The 25763-nt window shown below is 33.5% G+C and overlaps 1 protein-coding gene and 1 long non-coding RNA gene across 3 annotated transcripts in view; one reads left to right on the top strand and one right to left on the bottom strand.

Annotated features, from left to right (window-relative positions):
• Positions 1 to 25763, top strand: part of LOC135126679 (A disintegrin and metalloproteinase with thrombospondin motifs 7) — a 175381-nt gene that overhangs the window by 130407 nt on the left and 19211 nt on the right. For both annotated transcript variants that reach the window (XM_064052748.1, XM_064052747.1), the window contains 3 exons: positions 4420 to 4547; positions 4612 to 4862; positions 12060 to 12177. In XM_064052748.1, coding sequence (XP_063908818.1) covers positions 4420 to 4547; positions 4612 to 4862; positions 12060 to 12177 — 497 coding nt within the window. The remainder of the gene's footprint in view (positions 1 to 4419; positions 4548 to 4611; positions 4863 to 12059; positions 12178 to 25763) is intronic.
• Positions 18750 to 19549, bottom strand: LOC135126681 (uncharacterized). Its single transcript, XR_010280118.1, has 3 exons — positions 19307 to 19549; positions 19073 to 19254; positions 18750 to 19022 (listed from the first exon to the last, which is right to left on the bottom strand). It is a non-coding gene; the product is annotated as an uncharacterized LOC135126681 (long non-coding RNA).

The raw sequence follows: 25763 nt of genomic DNA, 5'->3' as shown, positions 1-25763 counted from the left end.
TACAACACGCGCCGACTTCCATAAATCAGGAAATTTACCAGAGCGAACCGAGATCGAAAAAATATTGGCAAGTGGTATCGTCAGAGAATCTCTACAATTATAAAAAAATATAGGCGGAAGTCCATCCGGGCCCGCACCTTTACTAAGATCGAGAGACTTCAATTCATTAAATACAATATCTTCTGTAATATGTACAGTCTTGATATCAACAAGTGATTTAATTTCATAGGGATAATTATGGTAACTACTGACACTACTTTTCGTATAAACAGAAGAAAAGTAATTGGCAAAAGCGTTTGCTATGTTTTCATACCCAAGAATATGACTATCATTATACTTCATGGTGTTCGGAAGTTCACAACTGTTTTTCATATTTTTAACAAAATTCCAAAAGTGTTTGGGATTAGAATTAATCTCGGATTCCGTTTTGTTGATGTACATATTATAACATTCAGAAATAATTCTCTTGCATTCTGCTCTAAAAGAAACAAAGTCAGCATAATCTCTAATATCGCCAGTTATTTTAAATCGACGATGCGCACTGTTTTTCTTTTTTACAAGATTACGAGCCTCACCACTAAACCACACCGGAAACTTTTTGCTCCTTGATTTCCGCATAGGTACAAAATTATCACAGATAAAAGTTAGATAACAATAAAATACACTCACAATGTCACTAATATTATTGTCATCGTTAATAAAATGCCAATCACAGTTATACAGATAATTATTAATTATGTCATAATTGCAGTTTTTAAAATCGTAGTAAATATCACAGAAATTATCACTAGAATTTTCACAGCCCGTTATTACCAGCTTAAATGGAGGATGATATTTATCTATTTTTACAAGTTCTTGAGTACTACTTATAACAATATTATCACAGTTAGAATAACAGAGAACTAAGATATTACCACTGCAATTAGCACCGTCATTGAATTGATGAAGATCATAAGAAGCAAAATTATCACATATAAGAATTTCTTTTTCTGATCTTACATTGATTGGAATAAGACCTATAATTTCGTCGTCACAAATCCATTTTACCCCCGCAAGATTAAAATCACCAAGAATGAAAATTAGACTATATAAATTGTTGTAACAAACCGACTTTACCTTATTGACAAAAGTTTCATACAATTCTGCCGAAATATCAGGCGGTAGGTATACAGCACAGAAAATTAATATTTTATGATTGATTTGCAAGGTTACCCACAAATCTTCTAGCTCAGAAAACAAATTCATTTTACTTGACTGAAAATTCTTCTTTACAGCTATAAATACCCCGCCTCCAATGCTCTTCGTGCTGTTGCTTTCAGAGCGGTCCGTCCTGTACACAATATATCTGTTATCTATAAATTCAATATCTTTGATATCTGGATGCAACCATGTCTCTACAAATATAAGTACATCAAAATTTTCACATAAACAAGATATAAAACACTCAGCCAATTTTGTTCGTAAACCGCGCACATTTTGGTAATATACGGTGATTTCACTTATGTTGTTGTTAACTCTACTCTTGCGTTGCGAAAATTTTGTTCTGTAGAAGATGAATTATGTTTTGCTCCGGATGGAAAAAATCTACGAACTACTATGCCTTCCGGCCACATTTGCGGATTAAGGATATCAGCAGCTTTAGACTGAGGAACACTGAGTTTAAAGGAATTAAAATTCCCACCTTTGGACGGAAGTTTTTCGCAGGCAAAGTTCTGAAGATTCAACTCAGCTTTTAAGCATTCTCCCACCTGATTTTCAGTCATAGCAGGGTCAATGCGTCCGATGTAATAATGATGCATTTTTTCGACAGCCCGGAGAGAAGAAGATTTCGCAGATTTAGTCCCATTAATGATATTCCTATTTTTAGTTTGAAAATTGCGCTTTTGATGATAACGTGGGTATATGAAATCATTATTGTCGTTATCATTAACAATGTCATCAGTCGACAGAGAAAGTGATTTTTCGTTCAATTTTTTATTTAGATCAGCTGGTTTATCATCTTTTTTATTGGTAGCCATACTCTTATTTGGCGGTTTTGTACCAGAATTTGGATCGAAGAGATTTGAAAAATTGTTCGCAAAATTAGCAGAATTTTGTTCTCGTGTAACACGCTCCTTACCGTGAGTGGTATCTGGCACCTTTGTTCCACTAATTTTGGGGTTGGTCAGCAGTTTTATAAGGTCCACATTAGCAGCCTTCACAGCTTCCAATTCTCCTCGGATTCTACCTATTTCGGTTAAGATGGCATTGACTTCATGATGCACGATTTCTTTGATTATTTCTCCAAACTCACTGCTTTTTAAAAAAGTTATAACGGCTTCTTTAGCGATGTTATCTGTACTGTTGCTTGTTCCTGGCATTTTACAACAAATAACTTGATCAGAATTTAAAACTATTAAGTTGAGACGATCTACACACTTAGGATGAAATACCCTTTCACAAACTATACACTTAGGTCCACTAACTGCTTTGTTTTTACAATATAAGCATAATAGAGCGTTTGACGACATGTTCACTCGCTCGCACACCAACACCAGTGCATGATTGAGGTAAATAACTCTCGAAAAGTCAAAATCTATTAAAATGAGCTTACTTAACTTCTGGTTTGGTTGCAGACTTCAGTATTTTTAAAATGCAATTCCGGAAACCCCGGCAATGTTTTCAATGTATTTAGTATAGAGCGAAACCGAACCAGACGCCAGCCTTAACCATTGCCTGGTTTGCCCTAGTGTCCCTGTAGAGAGAGTTCCGCAAACCTCCGCCATTGTAACTCCAACACCACGCGCCAACTTTAAACGGACCAAGTTGATGGGAGGTATGAATAATAATAAATTGTGGTACAATAAATTTTTAGAATAAAAGTAAAACGAAGGGCAATTTTTGAATCGAAACAAAGTTTTATTTCCCAATTTTATTCACATCATCCAGGTTATAATACTGTTTTAATTTGGATCTTAATGACATAACAAGAATTTAGGTATACGAACGAAAGGTCAATGAAACGCAGAAATACTGAAATGTCTTATTGCATTTTGTTTGCCAAAATACGCATCGCAATACTCTTACTACTTGTAATACTGGCACTATTGGTAAGAATTTTTTTATCTATAAACTTATTCCCATGTTTTCCAAGTAAATAATATTATATACATATTATATATACACGCACTATACACACATTCGCGCCCTGTTTTTGCCCAAAAAACAACAATCAAAACAACAAGCAAAACTAGCTTTCTTCCAGCTGATGCCGAGCCGCCATTTTAAGTCCAAGGTAGTGAGTAAAGCAATTGCGGAACTCTCTCTACAGGAACACTAGTTTGCCATAGCTGAATGCACGCTTTAGGCCTCCCCGTAGGGCAAAGCGGGCAGTTGTAAAGATTTAGTTATCTGCTTCTAACTTTTTTTTAATAAACTTTCCTCAATTTTAGTTATGCATCATTGAAAAGTGTTAAACCAAGCATTATAATATAAAAATTTAAAGGATCTAGATTATCCATAAACAATTTTTTTTATATTTTTCCTTATGGTGCCCGCTTTGGGCTCTCTTCCCCTATAACATTACCAAAAGCAGGTGAAACTTTCAACTCAACCCGATAACGGCTCTGTATAAAATGAGCTGTCAAGCCCTTTTCATAATTTATGGTTGCGGTTTTAGGAGCACCGATTTTTGAGTGATTGGTCCCATAAAAATTTATGTGGGTGTATCTCGAATACGGTCACAGTAAATGCTATGACAAGTGCCATGCTGACGTGCGTTTCCAAGCCAATACGTCTAAAGCTCATACGATGTTTCTTCAAATATTGGACCTTCTAGAGTTTTTAATAATTTATAATAGTTATTTACAAGTGAGAAACAAATAAAATATTGAACAATACACGCAAGGTAACGCGTTTTTACTGGCTCCAGAAGGTGACTGGCTCGCCTGCGGCTCGCCAGTCATATCCTTCTGTCCGCCAATAAAAACCCTTTTACCATGCTAGTAATGTTACGTAAATACTATAACGCCATGGCATTAGTGACATAAGAACATGGACAGCAACGTTAGACAGGATGAAATGTTAAATTACGCATATAAAAACTTAATTTTTTATTTCTTTATTGGCTAAATCATGAATTTCTTATTGTTCAGTAAATCTATTAAGGTTATAATGTTAAGGATAAATTATCACTTACAATTTTCACTAAAATGTGAAATTAAAAGCTAATTGACTTAAAAAAAAAACGATTTCCCATGTTTTATTCATCAGAAAGCAACTAAAGTTTTAGCTGTTCCTAAATGACTCTCTGATACTGATGAGTTTTACGCAATTTATTTAATTATATTAAAAGTCTCTACCTTACTAGGTAACGCTGAAGCATCTGGAGTAAAATTGAATATTGATGAGCCTCTTCTAGTTTATTTGTTATCATTACAGATGAACCCTGTCAGTTATACTGTAGCGATGCTAATGAAACAGTAATCGTGCCTTGGGGCGAGTATGCAGTTGATGGTACCCCTTGCAACGTCGGATCCAGAGACGTGTGCATTTCCGGGATTTGCAGGGTAGGACTTTACACAGTAAACATTCCCTTAATTGGATTACATTGAAATATTGTTGAATACGTAGAAAGTTGGTTGTGATTGGGTAGTAGACTCGACAGCACACGAGGATGATTGCGGCATTTGTCAAGGTGACGGTACGAAATGCGACAAAATCGAGGGCTTGTACAATAAACAAAGCTACTCTCCGGGGTATCGAGAAGTCGTGGTAATACCAGCCGGTGCACGCAATATCCGTATTGAGGAAAAGGATCACTCTGAAAACTACATCAGCATCGGGAGCGCTCTCGCCAAGAAATTCTATCTCAATGGAAAACGGTACGTTACTCTAAAATTGTTTCGCTAATTATACCAGCCTGAAATACATCAAGATCCCAACCAATTATCTCCCTCCGAATTTATTTCTACAAGGTTTAAATTACTCGGGAGTTCCTAGTTGAGGATCGCGTCTTTGTTTCTTTGACGTGGCGCATCCGCCAAATTCCAGACAGGCAAACACTCTGAATGGGCTGCTTTTTATTGTGTACCTACACTTTTTTATATGTTTTTACAGTGTAGTGTTACATACTTTTTCTAATACCTGATATAAACAACAAAATTAACAAATCAAATGCAGCAATAATTACATTATAATAAATAGAATATAAAACAAATGACATCTAATTTTAAGTAAAAGTTTAAAAAAACAGAAAATTTATGGCAAATTTGTGAAATGTTTTTACCTTACCAAAATTACATTTCTTATACCTTATGAAATTTTAAAGACAATACTAAAAACTTTAAGATGGCAGTAAAGGGTAACAACTAACTAGGTGATTGATGGCATGTGTAGGTAAGCACTAAATTTTTGTAATGCTTTGTTTCTCCACAGAAAATAATCGAATTAATTGTGGTTGTTTAGTATTTTGGTTGTTGGTAGCCACCTTCGGAGCTTTACTATTTTTCTTCTCCTCAACCGATAATAAAATTTAGTGTAAAATTATTTAGACAAAACTGCCCTCGTTCTTGAAATACGAGCGCATCTAACATGTATTTCAACTGCACATGTTGGGTGCAATCAAGCTTGTTTATGGCATGCTTATAGTTTTGTTCATAGCTTCTTTATACTAGCTTTAACGGTATGTATATCACGCAAGTCCTCTAATGACCCAGTAATCGATGCCGCTTAACGGAACCCTTCATAATAATAAATAATTCCAGTTTCTTAGAATTTTCCGATTTTTTTATTTTTTGATAACCACTATAAATAAAAAAAGATGTGGACGGTTGCAGTACAGGTAAAAAAGCATGTTATACGTATGTTTCAAGTAAGTTTTTCGTAATAAAATTTTAATAATAATAAATGTAAATACTTAAGCAACAAATAGGCCGAAATATTTTGCACAATTTAGACAAAATTTATCAAGCAAAATTTTGAGATGACGTCAACAAGTTTTTAGGAAGGATGAACAGCTAAAATATTAATTAACGATTTACCATGCTATGATAACCTTAAAGTATTTACAAAATTTCAGAACACTCGCTTTTGCAGGTTCTAAGTTAAATTGTATTACATTTTACAAACAAAGAAAACCGGGAGTTGTCTCTGTTGACCTTATCGGACCATCTATGTTTTTCAATTGGCTCTTGTGTTTGCCAGATGAATTAATGTAAAAATTTCGCAAGGATTTTATAGTTGTTGAATAGAATTTGATGACCTGTCTCTTGTTCTACTAGAGCTTATGACAAGAAGGAACTGAATTGAGTGCGCTGTTGGTGTTCGGATATTTCAGTTTTGATGGAACGACTAATTTCACCTATGTTAACTGGACCACATGACCAGGCATTACGATAAATACCTACATAGACGATGACTTCGAAAGTTGTGCTACTTTACGGAGTGGTTTGAAAATGCTTCTGATTATCTGTTTTTGAGAATTTGCGTCATATTTTTTGTGACTGTAGATATATGACAGAAAACCCATCGAAGTTAGGGGACTAGAAGTTTTATCATTGGTTTATCGGGAATGGAGGTTTGTGTGACCTTGAATAGTGGACTCAATGTCATCCGATTGATAACCATTATTGGCCAAATTTTGCTGAACGTGAACTTTATATAAACTAAACATACAACTACACCAAAAATACATGTATTTGTCTTAACTCAACAGTAATGCTAGTCTAGTAATAGTAGTAATATTTATACGTATTACAAAATTTGACGACCAGAAGATTTTCCTGATACTGACAATATGTTGTCTCTTTGCGTGTGGAATTTCCAAACAATCCTAAAAAACGCGCAAATTCGTCAAATGAGCACTAGCGGTGGCACAGAATGTATAGAATTTTTATATATGTTAAAACCGAAATTTTAAAATGATCGTTTCATTCAAAAATCATGATAAAATTAATTCTGCAATAAATGCAACACTGTGAACTATGTTTTAAGTATTTAAGTGCCAAGTGTAACAGTGCCATTTCTTGTTTTCGTGCAGTAGGAAATACGTGTAGGTACTCAAAAACTACAATTTTACAATTGGTCATTGATATTTCTATTATTTATTATATACAGCGTGTTGTTGAAAGGTACGTACAAAATAAAATCGGCAATTGATCTCAAAGTATGGGTGCTAAAAGTAAAAAAAAAGTTTAGGTCAAAGTGTTCTTCTTTTATAGATAAAAATTATTACAATTTATGTCCAAATTTGTTGGACGCCTCTGATAAAAAGATCATCTCTCGTTTCTATGGCAACACTTAGTCTTGACAAAAGTTTTATTGTTACAGTTGCTAGGATTTACTAAAATAAATTAATTTTACCTATTTATCCTTCAGTAGCGTCTAAAAAGGTTGGATAAGGGTTAATTTTCCCCTCATAATTTTGATAACACAAAATAAGTTTTTCAGACTTCTTAAACTTAGCGAATAACTGTCAGTTTTGTTGTACGTACCTTTCAATAACAGCCTGTATATACTTATTATAAAGAGCTATTAAATTATAAGTTATATGTTAACTATTCGCCCAATGAAAACTGTTCACATTTTGCATTAGTATCAGAATCCTACACGAAAATTGCAATTACTAAATTGAAACATGTTTAACATTTTAATTTAAATATGCATATAATCGCGCCAAGAATGTATTTCAACTGCATTAAAACCAAAATATTTGTTCGTAAGTATAACACGAGAGAACTATTATTATTAAAATATGATATAATAATATAGAAATATTTACACTTAAATGATTCAATAATTGTCAAATGCAAAAAGCTGTCACATTGTTCGTAAGTTTCTCTAACAATCTGATCATGTCAGTCAGAATAGATTAGCATCAGTTGGTCAGAGTAGTGTAGGTGACTTTTCAAGTGATGGTTCCGCTAGACTCTTGGAGAGGGGGTAAGATTAGAAAATAATAGCAGACGAATTTGTATCAGCCCCGTAGCTACGGGGGGGGGCAGATGGGGCTGAGCCCCCCCTAGCAGTTGTGGTTGCCCCCCCTGGAAGACTTACACATTATAAATTGCAAATTAGTAATAAAATTTCAATATAAAGCCGATTGCGAAGCATATTTACTAGCCCCACCCGCACACCCTTTATTTTCTTACAGGGTATGTTATTTGGCAATATCATCCTAACGTTGATGTTGACCGTATAAAAAAATGAACTGTCATGTCACATTTTATTCCATAGCCTACTACTAAACATGCAAAAAAATTAACTCAAACAAATTGGTTGTTATCTAGTGATTGGCCACTGTACCAATTTTTGGATGCAGTATAGCTGTTTGTGAATTTACATTCTCTGTTTTAACGCCTTCAATGATGCATCAAGAATTGGCAAACTTGGTTTTTCTGGCTTTTTAAAAGTACCGTATCAAATCTTTGGACTTCGACAGGTTTTTACGAAAATTTAATAGCGTGAAAGATCGATGTTTACAATTATTTTAATGCTCTTTCAAATGTAAAAACTGAGAAAAAATAAGGTGGTTATCTGAGTGTATTATTTAAATATATATTCATATTTACATGAAGCCCCCTCTGTCGACAAACTTGCCCCCCCCTGAATAAGTTTTCTAGCTACGGGGCTGATTTGTATGCTGTAATTCTAGGATCTCAAAAGTTTTTTATTATTCTAATCAATGCGTATCATTACTTATAAGTCTTAGTACCCTTAATGATAAAGTCTTACCTGAATGTCGGTCATTTTCGGGTCAGTGGTGGGTCCTTATAATAATAACGAAAACAAATGACACTTTTCAAGAAGTTTAGTTATCTTCGTTATTTGAAAAGTTTTTTTTTTATTTTTCGTATACCTTTATGTCTTTAGAATAAAACAATTTTATCCAATTTCGTTATGAAAGTTAGGTTATTTCAAAATTGTTGACAGTTGTCAAAAGTCAATTTTTTCATGACTGTTACTTCATTTCATAACTCGTTTAATTGATATGAAATAACTTCCCGGAGGTTCTTTGGTTTGACTCTTTTGATACTTTCGAAAAAGGCTAACATTACCTTTTCATTAATTGTGGTTATCTTCTTTTATTGACTATTTTAAGGTTACTATGGCAACGTAAAGTTAAAATGCACGTGTGCGGGAAGCTCGAACTCCCGCACCCTGGTGAATGCCCGAAAGCCATCAAAAAAGGTCATGAGTGCAAAAATATCTTTGCCGCATTTAGCGTTAGATGTCTACAATTATTTAGATAAAGTATTTCTAGCAAGATGGGTTGGCCTAAGAGGCATTATTGAATGGCTCGCTCGTTCCCTAAAGTTATTGTCCCTCGATTTTTTTGTGGGGTCATTTGAAATGTAAAATTAGTAAAAAGTAAACCAGACAATCTGAAAAAATCACATTACAGAGGTGCGCCAAATTCCTCTACAAGTTTAAAAAAAAAGTGTGCGAAATCATCCAACATGCAGTGCTGAGTTGGCACTCAGTGATTTTCGCTTGTTTAAAGATCACAAAAATGACTTACGTAATGGGGTAATATTGACTATGAATAAATCACTACGTTAACAGGTGGTAGAGTTTTATATAGGACGTATACGAAAACTTACGTTATGAAAAATGTTTAGCTGTGAAGACTAAACAGCGTGTTAAAAAAATGGCAGACCATCAATATGCCAAACTTTCTAGTAATTGCATACAATCCAAAAAAGAAGCTAAAACAAATCTAGCAGTTTAATTTTGTAAGATATAAATACTTTTTATCACAGCTAAATTGGTAACATTCTAACATTGTAATCTCTAGAACATGATCATTTTTCATCTTAAATGGTCATGAAAATAAAAAATATGGAACCATGCAAACTGACAAAACAAAAAACGAGGTTAACTATAACAAATAAAATCAAAGAAACTGCTCAAAATTACGTCCCCTTGCGTCTAAGCAAAAAATCTTGATAATTATTAAGTGAAAATTCATTCATTGTCCATTTAATTTATCAGGGATGATAATAGGACCTAGAACAAATGATTTCCAAGAATTCCTGCACACAAATTTAGACTAAACAAATGTTGGTGATTTCTTTCTCGTATCACATAAGGATTGTAATAGTCTTGATTATCTCGCTTGATTCACTTCGCCCGTCCAAAGCACACGAAACGTAAAATTTTGATCAGCGTCCTCCTACGCAAGTTACAGTAGTTTGCGCGTCTTACGTAGTCTTTGGGAAGCAGCGATTCCACTCTTATGTAATGGAAGGGATGATACCTTTCCCGATGGATAACACGCCACACTAGAGTCTTCTATCCAGGTGTAACTGCTGTGCAATGTTTCTTGTACTCCGTCTTGGATTTTCTTCCACCAGATTTAGAATTGCCTCTTCTACTTCTGGTGTTCGTATTGATCTTGGACGCCACGGTGAATTCCAAGAGACAAAATGCGTCCTGTTGCTCTTGCTCGTTGTTCTAAATGTCTGAGCACATTTTTGCTAGGAGGCTGTCTTCCAGGGTACCGATCAGCGTAGGTTCTAGCTGCAGCAGCAACACTATTTCTGTATTCTCTAAGTATGAAGAGCATATCTACGTATTCGTTGTTTAAAAACATCTTGATTTATTTTGGCAAAGACGTTAAATATTAGATTTTGACGGTTGCAACAAAGCTTAAAAAGGCGACTATTTTGTTGTGCCGTACCAACCATAATGGGAATATTACGATGTTGTCAGTTGTATTTTCACATATTTTTTAAACATTTCGAAAATTCTTTACATTATAATAGTGTTTCTTATGAAAATGTTTACATGGAACTGCTACAGAATTTTAATATTTTAAGAGAAATAATAAATGCAACTGTTTAATTACTAATTAAGAAAATAAAATTTTGAACTTCGGGGTCCCCTTCCTAGAGAATGTGGATTCTAGGGATTTTTTTTAATATTTTTTTTCTTTGCTTATAAATTATTTCAAACAAACCTCTAGTGATTTGCTACGCGATTTTGTCAGCACCCTGTATATATGGAAAAATGATTTTGTAGTGTATAAAAATAAATAGTTTGTTGTTGTTAATGGGATAATTTATTTTCGTATTAAAGCAGAACGGGTACTATTATCTGGATGCACCCCATATATGCAACTAAAACATCAAAATCATCGTTTTTCAAATAACGAAGATAATTTATCGTTCAGAACTTTTGTGCATCCTATATATACACTGTTGTAGTTTATGCACAACACAACACAGGGTTGCTAAAAAGAATGGATACTAAGCTAAATATTTCCAGAGCGGTTTATAAGAACTCATTGAAAATTTTGTACAATTGAAATTTCCATCAACATTTATTTTGGAGATACCAGGCCAAATTGATCTTTTTTTGTGCCACAAATCAAATTTAATATTTCTGAAAAAAACATTTCGTCTATCATTATTTCGTTACCACTTGTGAGTTGATAAATTAAATAAAAGTTAATAATAAATGTAAAAATAAGACATTTAACTGAAATAAAACAAAGAAATATATATTTTTCAAAATTGTATTATTTTAATATTTTTTTTTACCTTTAGATACAATTAATGTGTTACATTACCGAACGCAAAAAATGCTTTTTTAAAAAATATATTAAATTTGATCCCTCCTGTTTTTTAAAAAAATCAAGTTGACCTTGTATCTCCAAAACAGATGTTGATAGAAATTTGAACAATATTTTAGAAGATAAAGTTCAAATACTTTTACTTGTGTAGCAAATTTCAATGACTTCTGGTAAAGCGTTCGGAAATTATTTAGCTGTATCCATACTTTTTAGCAACCCTGTATATCGTTTTCCCGAAAATCTCTGTATTAGAAAATTCACACTATTTGTAACGAAATCTTTGACGATAATCTTCAGATTTTGCAATCATAATAAACAAAAAAAAATGGTTAACTGTAAGTGATGAAGTATTCTGTAATACAGTTATGAACAAAGACTATCCATTGAGCTCCTGATCCTTCTCTCTAAAAACACAGATATTTAAAATCAAAAACCCGCAGGTGACATTTCACGCATTCACTCTAACGATATTGTCATTTAATTCACGGTATTGTTTGTTTTGCAGGCACATCACGTTACCGGGAGAATATACTGTGGCAGGGGCTCAAGCCCTCTACGAAAGGGACAACCAGTTGGAGAAGATTCGAATACCAGGTCCGATACGCGAGCCTATAGTCGTTTACGTAAGTCACTTTGAAAATCTACCTCTCTCTCCTCTTGATTTATACTGTCGTTTCTCATCGACCTTACCTAAAGGTACATTGCGTGTTCATTCATTATATACAAGGAATTTACTTAATTGAATTCGGTCGTCTTCGCTCCTTCCGAATCACGTACTCTTTATATTTCTACTTTACTTCTTACACACAAAAAAAAGAAAATTTTAGCTCGAACGGACGCCGCTCCTTGTATTTTGCTTTTCCGTCAAATCAGCCGTCCGTATGATTGCTGCTAATGAATGAAATCTTTTAGTGAAATATGGAAACTTGCGAAGGACGTTATGCAGAATATTCAAATTTTACATTCTTTTGATGGTAATGAGCATCATTCGCAACCTTACGGTTAGATAATGCATTTGGAGAACAGTTAAGCTTGATTTTAGAGACTTATTCTGAAAGTAAACAGCTGTCTGAAAATGTTACACATTACGCAGTTTTACGACTACTGACGAAGGTCTATTAACAATTATTCCGGCATAGCGGCTGGTTTATGTATGGATGTAATTTAAAGCTTAATTTAACTAATTTTACATTAACATAATTCCCTGGAGAAAATAAATGTTTTACTAGACTCGAATTGTCAGATACTCAATTTTACCTCGGAACGCTTATTATATTTGAGATAGTTTTTTACAGTTTGTTGTTTTATTTTTACTTCTCGAGCATAAGCTAAGGAAATATAGTAATTGACTTGCGACTTGCCAGTTTCATAGAGTACGAAAAAAATAGTCTCCCGTTTCCGTTTTATTAGGCAGATAATCCGAAAATACCTGACCGATTTATTTTGTTGTCATATTTTGTATGTATAGTATTACTAATGTTATATAAATAGTAAAACGCTAACCAAAATTTGGCTAATCATCTCCACCAACATTTTGATGACGCCATCTCAAGGGATTCTAAATTAAAATGATTTCGAGGTTATACAGTAATATACTCCTGTATTTAAATGCAGCAGAAAGGCTCCTCTAATGTATTTACGGTACACAAATCCGCATGTGTTTTTTCTCTGAACAGCCAGATGTTCGCAAAAAAAATATATTTGATGAGAATATTTTAAAATTTTACCACTAACATTGGATGTAAATGTTAGTGGTAAAATGTAGAATAGTTTTGCGGGTCGTCCGTTTGATGCTAAACTTGGCCGTTTCTTTTTTTTTCTCTCTTGCATTATGTTAAGTATTATTATCTTTGGCGATGACGTTATCAAAATTTTTTTATGGAAAAACTCACTTAAAACAGACGACGCTTAACATGCCCCTTTTTCGAGCCGTTTTACTCCATTGTAGCTTAATTAATTAAATTTGTTGTTCCTTCTCTTTTGAGGAAACAAAAACAATCAAATTTCATTTTCTTTTAACGCAGATGCTTATCATCGAAACGCACTAATAGTGAATTCTTTCGAAATACAAACATAAACAAATGAAATTATACATGTAATGAGACACTGAGAAAACATTTGTTCTCGTTGTTTGTTTGAAATATATTACATTTTGTCCCCACTGTGCGGACTACGCCTCGTTGCAGTTTATTTACAATTGTCTATACAAGACATTGTTTTCAAAGTGACTCAGAAAAATAATAAATGAGTTAGTTTATTTCACTGATTAAATCAAAAACGGTTCACTCCATTTTCTCAAAGATTTGGAAATATTATACTGTTATTATTACTGTTACACTGCACCTATACAAAGTGAAGTTCAATGTTGATGGCTTTATCACAAAATTTTATAAACGAAAAACTCATTTAAACATACGCGTAGCACCCATCTTCACAATTATTTACTTTAACATTGCATACGTATCTTTATTTGCACTTACAGGGGTTCTCATAAAAAATAATTGTTGTACTTTTTCGATAAAGCTGGATATTATTTTGAATTTGAATATGATATTGTACTTCAGGGGCAAGGGGAGTTCTGTCTAAATAACCTTCGATAGTTATTTGCTTCTCTGTCCGTCTGTTGTAATTCTCTCCTATACACTTAATTTTTCATGTTTGCATTTTTTAATTGGGTCGTAATTAAGTGTGCATTATTTTTAATACTTTGTGCATTAAATTTTATACTATGTGCAATAACATTTGTGCATTAAATTTACTATGTTGCGCCATAAATTTTTGCATTTTGTGCAAATTGGAATAATAAAATTATTGTTTTGGGCAATGGTTTTCTGTACTGCGTGCATTATTGAAACTATATAGAAAATAACAAACAAAAATAGACCTGCTGTATTAAAATGTATTTTTACTTCCCGAGCGTAAGCAAAGGAAGTATTGTAATCGAGTCCGTCGGCCGACTCTCTACTTTTACGTTTTCTCGATCTTTCATGACCCCTAGAAGACGAAGAAATAGGTCTCCCATTTCCGTCTGTCTGTCCGTCTGTCCGTCTGTCCGTCCGTCTGTCCGTCTGTCCGTCTGTCCGTCTGTCCGTCCGTCTGTCCGTCTGTCCGTCTGTCCGTCCGTCTGTCCGTCTGTCCGTCTGTTGTCCCGGATTTTTATTAGACAGATAATCTCCGAAAGTACTCGACCGATTGTTGTGAAATTTTGTACTTATATTAAGAATATCATGTAGATGGTAAAACGCTAACCAAAATTTGTCTAATCATCCCCACCACTAAAGCGATGACGTCACTTCAAAATTGTACATAGTAAATGGGTTTTCAATTGTATAAAATAACATAGTCCTACACATGTAGTTTACAACTCTGAATCGACTTTTCACCCGAAACGTCCAGATTTTTGGAAAAAAAATCAAAATTATAAAACAACATTTTGAAATTTAATTTTTAATCTGCTAACCAGAATGCTTTGAAATGTTGCAGATGTTTTAAGGCTATAAAGAGCATCATAAATCTTTAGTCAAAAAATATTTGCTTATCCCCTCCAAAAACTTGATGACGTCAGCTCAAAAGCTTGTGGAATAAATCATATCTAAAATGTACAAAATATGATGAGTCTGTACTTGTGATCTATCACTCCATTCATATTTTTTGGATTTGGATATACAGGGTGACTCAAAAAAATTAATGAATGCGTAAATATATTTTATTGATTTAATCAGGAACTACAAAACCGAATGCTCTGAAATCTTGGAGATGTTTTAAGGTCATAAAGAGCATAATAAATGTTTAGTCAAAATATATTTGCTTATCCCCTCCAAAAACTTGATGACGTCAGCTCGAAAGTTTGCCGAATAAATCATATCTAAAATGTACAAAATATGATGAGCCTGTACTTGTCATTTATCACTCCATTCATATTTTTTGGATTTGCATATACAGAGTGACTCAAAAAAATTAATGAATGCGCAAATATATTTTATTGATTTAATCAGGAACTACAAAACGGAATGCTCTGACATCTTGCAGATGTTTTAAGGTTATAAAGAGCATAATAAATGTTTAGTCAAAATATATTTGCTTATCCCCTCCAAAAACTTGATGACGTCAGCTCGAAAATTTGCCGAATAAATCGTATCTAAAATGTACAAAATATGATGAGTCTGTACTTGTGATTTATCATTCCATTCATATTTTTGGATTTGCATATGCAGGGTGACTCAAAAAAATTAATGAAGGCGTGAATTTATTTTATCGATTTAATCAGGAATTACAAAACCGAATGCTTTGAAATCTTGTGAATATTCTAAAGTTATTATAAGCATGGTAAACTTTTGTTCAAAATGTATTTGTTCATCCCTCCTAAAAAAATTGATGACGTCACCCTTAAATTTTGCTGAATAAATCCTATCTAAAATGCAAAAAATATGATGAGTTTGTACTTGTGATTTATCATTCCATTCATATTTTTTAGATTTTCTTAAGAGGTGGTTCAAAAAAATTAATGAAGTCAATTTATTTTATTGATTAAATTAAAGGCAACACTTATTATTAGTATTACACCCCAACCAACCCAATTTGGTAGACAAAAAATTTGTTAAAGGAAAAACTCGGTTGAAACATAAGGGTAGCATGCTTATTTACATCGACTTTAACATTACAGACCTGCATTTGTTTTATGCGTTCACTTGGTTCCGCGAATGTGAAATAGACATGTTTATAATCAACCAATTGTGAATTTCACCGTCAAGAATTAAAATAAAACCCAATGTTTTATATAATAAGCGGAAGTCGAAGCAATAAAACCGATGGTCGTTTTGTTTACAGTTTCTCTGTTTGACTCTCAAGTATGCTGTTACGCCTGTCATCTTAAATTAAGAATGTTTATACATACACGATTTTCAGCTGCCTGGGATACGTATACGTGAGTAAATTGTTTCGTTATTTTATTGATTATTACAAATCAATATTCAAAACGACCCAATTCATTTTCCCGAAAATTTGAGAATATAATAATTTTATTCTTAGTATTACACTACATCTATCCCAAACTGATATACGTGTCCTTGCAAAAATGTTGATGACGTCATCGCAATTTTTTTTTAAATTCCCACTACAAAAATGTAATGAGAAAAAACACAATAGGCATGCAGTCGTCAAGTTTCCGACAGCGAGGGAAGTACTGTCTAAACTCTTTAGACCGATTTTTTTCACTAGCAGCCTGGACGCATGCAAATGTCGACTCATTTAGTGGTAGCAAATTCAACTTTTGCTACCACCGGTTCAAAAAGAAAAATTGAGGTTATGTACGCAATGTTTGATGTGATTATTTCTTAAAAAATGAACAAATGTGTGCTACAAACATTACTTGAGTATACGCATGGTAGTTGGTAGATGGTACAAGATAAAATGATTAACTCAGCGACAAATATAAACGGTTTTCTTTGTGTTGAAGATTTAGATTAAGTTTGATTAGAAATCAAAACAAAATCATGTTGTGTCAAAAAATTGAACGTTTATTTTTCAGTTTATTGTCTTATGGTTTCTACTAGTGAAAAAAATAGTATATTAACCACGGTTGCAAAGCCACTTCTAGACCTCGCCCTTAGAGCCCTCGACGCTGCGCGTCTCGGGTTCTAATTTGCGCTCGGTCTAGAATGCTTGGCTCTGCAACCTTGGCTAATAATATACTATTTTCTAACACTGACATTTTAAATCGCTTCTAAGATTCATTCAAGCTCGACCAAAAAGGTATCTATAAACCCACTGTTCTTTATAAAGTACGTCGTCAATGGTAACGTCCTTTATACTATTTAAAGTACGCTGCTTCATTTTTCGTAACATTTATTTATTGAATACAAAACTACAATTATTAAAATATAAATTTCCATTACTCTTGAAGGGTGAATTCTTGTTGTTGATGTTGGTTGTCTCTGCTACTTTCGAAGGCGGAATCCAGCTTTGTACATCTAATCTGGTTGCTGACCTCTACATTGGGATCGTCGCTACTACAGTTTAAAAAATTTAAAAATGCTAAATGTATAGGTGATATATGATAGATGAGCATAAACCCAGCCTAAAACTGGTACTTACGCTTGCATCAAGGAAAGTCCGAATAACGTCTTCCGTCACTTCTTTTACACCTTTTTCTGACGTCCACTGATTAAAAGCCACGTACACCTTCTCATAAGCGTTTTTTGATTTTGCGGGTAATAATTTGGTGCGTAATTCATTGGCTTTTTCTAATATTCCGATTGAAAGGCGTTCACACATTTTAACGAACAAATTTTTTTTTCAAAATTTGTTGATACTATTACCATGACTACTACCCACGGCAGCCTCAAGAAACATTTTGCCTCACTAAAAATCTCCCGATAAAATATTAATAACAGACGATTTCGGATCAAATAAGCTTCAGTGTTAGAAAAAATATTGAAGATAACACGGTGTTTTATAGTTGAAAGGACTCGGTCCCATTAAAACCTCGCTCCCTTCGGTCGCTCGGATTTAAACTGGGACCGCGTCCTTTAAAGCACCTATAAAACACCTAGTTATCTTAATAGCTATTTTCAAACACTAACATCTTATACTGTTTCTATGGTTCATAAGAACTCGTATGTTAACTTTGATTTAAAATAACGTTGTTCTCTTAAAGTACGCTGTCAATGGCAACGTATCTTATAGCTTCTTAAAATACGATTTCGCATATTTCAAGTTTTTTATTTCGAATCTTTACAATAATTATCACCAAAGTTAAAAGTACAATTATTAAAATAAATATTTTGAGCGGTGTTCTTGCTAGTACTAGAGCTAGAACTGGAACTGCCACACGCTTCACTGTAACTTAGGTTCGTGGGCTTGTCCATAACGATTTCATTGTCAACTAATTCATTCGGTGCCAGCTTTTCATCTCCAAAAACTTTTTGAGCAATTTTCACTCTTTCTCCAAAAGATTCTTGTATGTAAGATTCTGCCACCTTGGTCGATTCCCACCCGCCATGCCTCTTCAACGAAGTAATGTCTCCGCCTGCATTGAATATAAAGTTACTTTGAAGAATAAAGGTAATCATTACAATACCTGCGTTAACCAGGAGAGTTGCCGAACTGCGGCGAAAAGAATGACCTGTGTATTTAGCTAGATTTTCCAGTTTGAGGAAAGTTGCAATTTTTCTGGGATTTTTCCAAAGGTGTTAATTCCTACATTTTGGCGAGTACATTTACCTTTATAATAGTTTAAAAAAAACCTCAATGGTGAATTTGTGGGTCGTAAAGCAACATAACGTCGATACAAATCAATGGTATTAACACCAAAGCCTTCATTAACTACACTGAATCTTCTTTCTTTGTGGGTTTTACTGTCAGGTATAACAATATTCAGAACATTATCACAATCTTGTATATCGTCAAATCTCATAGCACACAATTCGGCCTTTCTGCAAGCTCCGGCAATTCCAAAGATTAAAGCAACCTACACGATTTCATATGTATAAAAAATACTTCTTATTAAGTAATTCTTACCTTCTCGAATAAATATTCTCCGTCATCAGCTTTTTGCAAGAAAGTTTTGATTTCTTCTCGTGTCAGAACGTTGGATTTTTTGCCACGATCACCAACATTTAATTTTTTTATATACGAAATAACAGCACCAAATTTTTCAATATATATTCTGGCCATAAAGAACAAGGTGACAACTTTTGCGACTGTAATTGTTAAATAATTTAGTTTTATGAATTTTACTAAATATGTACTCACTCTCATGTCCAAAAAAGCCAAGATAACATCTTCGGTTACTTCCTTGATGCGGTTTTTATTTTTCCAGTCTTGGAACGAAACATATACTTTCTCGTATGCATTTTTTGACTTTAAGGGTAACAAATTGCTTCGCAATTCTTTTCCCTTTTTCGCAATTTCTTCCGGAACGTTTTCGCACATTTTGACGATGAAAATGGTTTTTTTCAAAATTTGTTTACTTGTCATAGTTACAATACACAGCAATCTTACTATAGTACTATGAAGCTTCACAAATGATTTGTCAAAATTTGTAGTAATGAATTGATCAAAAAGGAGTTGATGAATTACTGTTAGTGTTTGAAAAAATCTTGAAGTCAACACGTGTTTTATAGTTTAAAAATCTCGCTCTATAAAATCCTCGCTCCCTTCGGTCGCTCGGATTTTAACTACGATCTTGATTTTTAAACTGTCTATAAAACACTAGTTGTCTTAATAGCTATTATGAATACATAGAAAATTAACAAAAACATAAGATATTCATAGCAAAAAAGTAGCTAAACAAATTAAAAGTTTTGAAAAAATTAACAAAGAAACTTAAAATAAACATTCTATAAGAAATAGATAAGTGAGTCATTTAAGCTGAATCACCCTGTATATTTATTTAATATTTATTAAGTATTATGTATCTACCTATATTCACATATTTAATCATTTGTAGAAACAAACTAACGCTAAAATCAAGGGTTGTATTTCTGATTTCTTTACTAAACAAATCTATCGGTGTTTGTTTTTAACATTTAATTTTATGTAGGCAACGGTATATTATTTTATTAGGAGCAAAAGTGTTACTTTTCGTGTCGAGTCCTATAAGTTTGACGGTAATACAGACGAGGCACGAGGAGCTACTTTTACTCTGGATAAAACATACTCTTTTTTCTTCAAACGTCTCAATCAAGTTAAAATGTAACACATTTCTTTTTACATAACCTCACTATCTCTGGTACCACTACATCATACCACCACAACCCGACAATCCGGAACTACACTTCATGAACACTGTTTGCAATCAGTTCTACCATACGGCCTACTTGCTTTTAACATAACTGTCAGCATTTACCAGGTACAATTTACTGATAACAGAAACAAAGGCGTCAGAAAAAGTATTTTTATAGACCTGGTATTGAAATACGTCTTTTATTATGTGTATGGTGATATACAAAGGTCCGTTTTTCTGGCGTTTGAAGAAAAATAATTTTTTCGACTTTCATGCCAAATACTCCTTCTGTTCCAAAATAAGCATTTGATTTCTATATGGTGTTAGTGTTGCCTTCATTAAACTTTAGTTAAAATAACACAGGAAACATATCAGGTCATGTACCAGTTTCTTCTTGAAGTAAATGTAGGTAAATTGGAATATTAAACGCGGAATCGTGCAATCCGCGACTATAGGTTTCAACGAAAATCAAGTCTAATTTTAGATCGAGGCGGCAGTTTTTCTTGCAATATTTACAACTAAAAAAGTCAATGTAGATGTGAGGTCAATAAAAATTGGACAAGTCGATTCTGAACAGTCTTTTTTGATGTTGCCTTCATGTGATTCAGAACATCGCAATAATTATAAACAAACTGAAAATACATTTCAAAATTTTTACCAAACATTTTGAATTACTTAGAACAGTTCAATCAAAAACCCAAAATTCCACAAAATTGGGCATTTTGGGTTTTCAATCATTATAAACGTATGTTCTTGTAATTTTTTTAACATTACCACAAACCATGTTACATTTTACATCCTCGTTTGTCACACCTGAAGATGACTTTTTTTAAATCGAAACATGTAATTAAACTGCCTTTCACTACACATGTCATACGTTCAAGAGACGGAATGTAGATGTACATATACTTGAACAGGCAATGAATCTTCAAAAATTAATAAGTAGCATTTTTATTCAGTTTGTGTTATCGCTGATATTTTTCGTGATACTTTGCATCGGATTTTGTTTAATAACACAAAAAATATCCGATGTGAATAGTTATAAAATAGTTATACTTTCTCACTTTTGTGTGTTAAAAAGTTACAAGTGATTTCTGCACTACAAATCAAATGAAAAACGGAGCTACTGCTGCAGGTGTCACACAGATTAACTTAAATTCAAATGAAAGCACACATTACACATAATATCAGGGTGATTTTTTTTACCCGAACTTTCAATTATATATTTAAAAATAAGCACTTTGCGGAAAAATGTCCAGAATCAAAATCTAATCATGCCGCGGGGGAAGTACATTAGTGCTAAAATTAGTCCCTCCCCCCGTTCTCCTTTTAGGTGGGACAAGGGTTACTTCGAATCCTTAAATGGCAACTGCTATGTTGTATTGCAGATTCGGACTTTACGGCTAAAAGTAAGTATGATTTGTCTGAAACATTTTTTTTCGATTCGTTATAGATGGCGCTGAATCGACTAAATTTAATTTTTTCGGATTTCTCCTACTGAGATCCTATGCATACGATTGTGCAATACGTTGGCAATAAAAAATACGACATTTTATGTAAATACTCCAAGTTCGTCGTCAAAGAAAAAAAAAGAAGTAACTTGGAAATTGTTACTTGCAGAAATGTAAATTGCTGGAGAATAAACTACTTTTAGCGTAACCCAGAAATAATGATGTGGGCGAAGTAGTTTTCTGTTCCCTTCGGAGTGCTTGATTAACGTGAGTCTGCTTGCCTTTCAGATATCAGGGTAGTTGATTTAGGCGAGTCCCCTGGCCTCTCAGGGTACTTGATTTAGGTGAGTTCCGCGCCTCTCACCTATCAGGCTGCTTCATTTATGTGAGTTTCTTCGCTTATTACTTATCAGGGTGCTTATTTTACATTACTCGCCTCATCATTTTTCAATTAAAGTAAGTGCTCAAAATGATAGCCTTCGAATTCAATGCATATTGAATGTACACTGAGACATGTGTCTGCTTGAATTTCGGCACAAGCATTTCTGATTCGCTCAATCATGGTCTCGCGTGTTGTTGGTTCTTGTTTGTAAACTTTGTCTTTGAGATCGCCTCACAAAAAGAAATCTGCCGAACTAAGATCTGGTAATCTGACGTGCCAATTTTCCAGACCGATCCAGTGGCCATTGAAATTATGATCACGTACTTCACGTGCTACCATCGAATAGTGTGCTGGACAACCAGCATGTTGAAACCACATACATGTTCTGTCGCACTTCTAAGCTTAAGTTTTCAAGTGATGTTGGCAATTCATTTTCCAAAATGTCTCGATACATTTCACCATTCAAGTTGCCTTAAATAATGTGGCGACTCATTTTTAATGAACAACGTAGTATTTTTTACTGCAGAATTGTATGCATAGGTTCTCAGTAGAAGAAATCGAAAAAAAATGAATTTCGTTTATTACAGTGTCATCTGTCCTGTATATAAAAAATATTATAGACAAAGCCTACGTACTTTTACCCGTAGAATCCGAATCTGTAATAAAAATTCGGAGTTTCTATTTAAGATTTCAAAGTTACCCCCCGCTTCCAAGAAGGGAACTAGTTTTTGCATCCAAGTATTTCCCCCATGGAATGATTAAATTTGGAATCTGAACATTTTTTGTAGAGTGCTCATTTTTCGAGATATTTGAAAGTTTCAGGTTAAAAAAATCATCCTGTATAAGTTTTACCTTTTCGATGCTACTGAGCATAAGTACTACGGTTTTCAGCAATACGTTTACAGCTTTTATCGAACGCAATACATACGTAACGATATTTTTCTGGAATTTATGAGAGCGTTATCTCCAATACTTTTATCATTACATCGCAACACCGAACCGAAATGAAAATTATTGCTGGCACATGCGACCACCCATATGATTTATTGTAAGAGCTTGAGGTGCATTTACTTTGAAGCCCTATTTTTACAATTTAAACAATTCCGCCAGAACAATCACCGGCTTTTAGGGGAAAAAACTACGAGTTGTTTTCATACACCACTCCAAGAAATTAACAACAAAAATGTAGTAATGCAATCCAGCCCTGCCGAATTTCCAAGATGAATATATATCAAAACATTAGTATTAGTTCATGTTGTCAAATCTTAACTAAAAAATACTGTAAGTATTATCAAAATTACAAAATATCGATCGAAGGTTATTTCGACAGAATTTCTAGCTTTTTTGAAAAATTATAAAATCTGATTTTGTGATTTTTCTTTTGCGTTGTTTTTTGCTCTATAAAATAAGAACCAGTGACACCAATGACACTCCGCCACGGGAAAATGGGGAAGCCGTTCCTGTTTAAACAGTTCTAAAAAAATGAATGCAATGATAAAGCACAAGCAACATATTTTGCACATTTTATCATCAGTTTTTTGGGAGAGGATAAACATATACTCGTACATTTTTTGATTAAAAATTTACCATGCGCACGATAACTTTAAAACATTCGATTTCCTAGATTCAAAATTAAATTGCAAAATGTTGTTATACCATGTTGATTTTTTTCCAAAAATCTAGATGTACAGGGTAAAAATTCAACACGGATTAATAAATTACACGTGCAGGCATACATATGTTATATTATACCGGGTGTTTCAGTGCTTATATCTCATTTATTCTTCGGCTGATTTTTTTTCAAATTTTGTATTTACGTTTATTGAAGGATGTAGATTCCGTTTTATTTAAAAAAATTATTATTCGTTGTAATCTCTAATTTCAAAACTATTATTTCACTTGAGGTGGTTGAAAATTTAGAAGAAAATCAATTATTACCTTAAAGTATTCCGTGGAAGAAAACTTCGGAAAGGTTCATTCCTCTTTGAGAAATCTGCTCTTGAATGCGTTGAAAACAAACTTAACCATGACAACATTTGCATGTTTTTTCCTTAAAATTTTTGGTCGACCCTGACGAAACAACTAATTTTCACGCACTTTGGTCAATTTTAAAGTTTCAACTTTGTGCTACATTTAAAATGCCTGAAATTGATTGAAGATTATTTCGACAGATCTTCCGTCCCCCATAAAGCCAGGAATAGGTGAATCTGATCTACTGGAATCAAATCCAGCTGTTCGAAAAAATTACTCCTATATTATAAACTTTGATTTTGCGAATTTAATTTTTTATGATAATCCTTATTAGTTAAAATAAAGATATGTATACCCTTAGATCATATAATAAATAGATACCAATACTCAAACTGAAAGCTGTGACTAGACATGAAGCTATCTGTTGTCGTTTTCTACGTCAAGAGGAGTACTATAATGCTATCCTTGTGTGATCACCACATCTTCATCTTTGTTATATGCATTTCATCTGTATATGTCTATTTCACTTCCATCCTTGTACCGCACCAGCGCAACAAATCGCTTTTGACAGATGTTTCTTCTAACCTCTCTTTCGAGTTGTTGTACAAAAAACAATTTTAGAATTTAGAACAAAGATCCTATTTTAAGTGATGTAGTCATAAAGGATCACAATTGCTGCCAAATAATTTACTATTCCTTTCGTTATCTACTGTGAATTATTTATAAAATCAAGCTGTCAACATCTTTCTTCCGAAGTTAGTTCAGACATACTTCCTAAAATTTAGGCGCGCAAAATTCAAATAGTGATCAGGCAAGGATAGCTCCATTGTAATCCCTCCATGCACGAGAGAGATGTGTGACAGTAGGATGTCGTCACAGGCTGTCCTAGGGAAAGAACACGGCATGGTGGTATCTATTTATTATATGATCTAAGTGTATACCGTGAGGTTTTTTTTCTCTGAACATAGGATAATTCATGTATGTTGGGTTGCATATTCACCCTCCAATGGATTGATTTGGACTTTTAAAAACTGAACATATAATTCGTAATAATTCAGGAGTAGGCCATGTCAACGATGACATTTACATGAGATTTAAATTAAATTTAAAATTTTTGACGAAATTGTTTTAAAAAGGTCAATAACGTAAATTTTCTGTGCTTTAAACTTGTACTTATTACAGCACCTTAACATGAAGACAGTACCAAATGTCAATAATGGCTATATCTTTGACATAACCCAAATCTCACTTAGATTTTATGTTCAGTTTTTAAAAGTACAAACACAGTGTAGATATCATTCAGTAGGGATAACTCGCTATTTTTACTGACCCGTTTTCATGGGTGGTCGTTTGTCTTGTGACCGCATGAGGGCGCTCAACGCAAGGTACTTCTCTTTCTTACACATTGGAACATTGAACTGCGGTACTTTGGTTATCTAGTGACTTTAATGTGAAATATTTGAAATTTGGCAGTTTAGTTGCATTGGTTTTGATGATTTAAGGCTGTAATTATTGTTGTTAAGTGTAATTTACAAGAGACATTTTAAAAAGCATTGTTCATGTTGATGAGACCATTGTTTACTGTTTAATTTTTTTGTAAAAAATTAGATGTACATATATTAGCGTTTTCTAATAACGTTGAATTTTGCAACCATTTACAACCATCATGATAAAGAAATT

Source organism: Zophobas morio, unplaced genomic scaffold (genome assembly GCF_036711695.1).
Source record: "Zophobas morio isolate AGI-343-1 ecotype UQ-CSIRO unplaced genomic scaffold, CSIRO_AGI_Zmor_V1 ptg000011l, whole genome shotgun sequence".
In the NCBI taxonomy this organism is placed as follows: Eukaryota; Metazoa; Arthropoda; class Insecta; order Coleoptera; family Tenebrionidae; genus Zophobas; species Zophobas morio.
The sequence above is the reverse complement of the archived record's forward strand: the minus strand, read 5'-3'. Positions and strand labels throughout refer to the sequence as shown.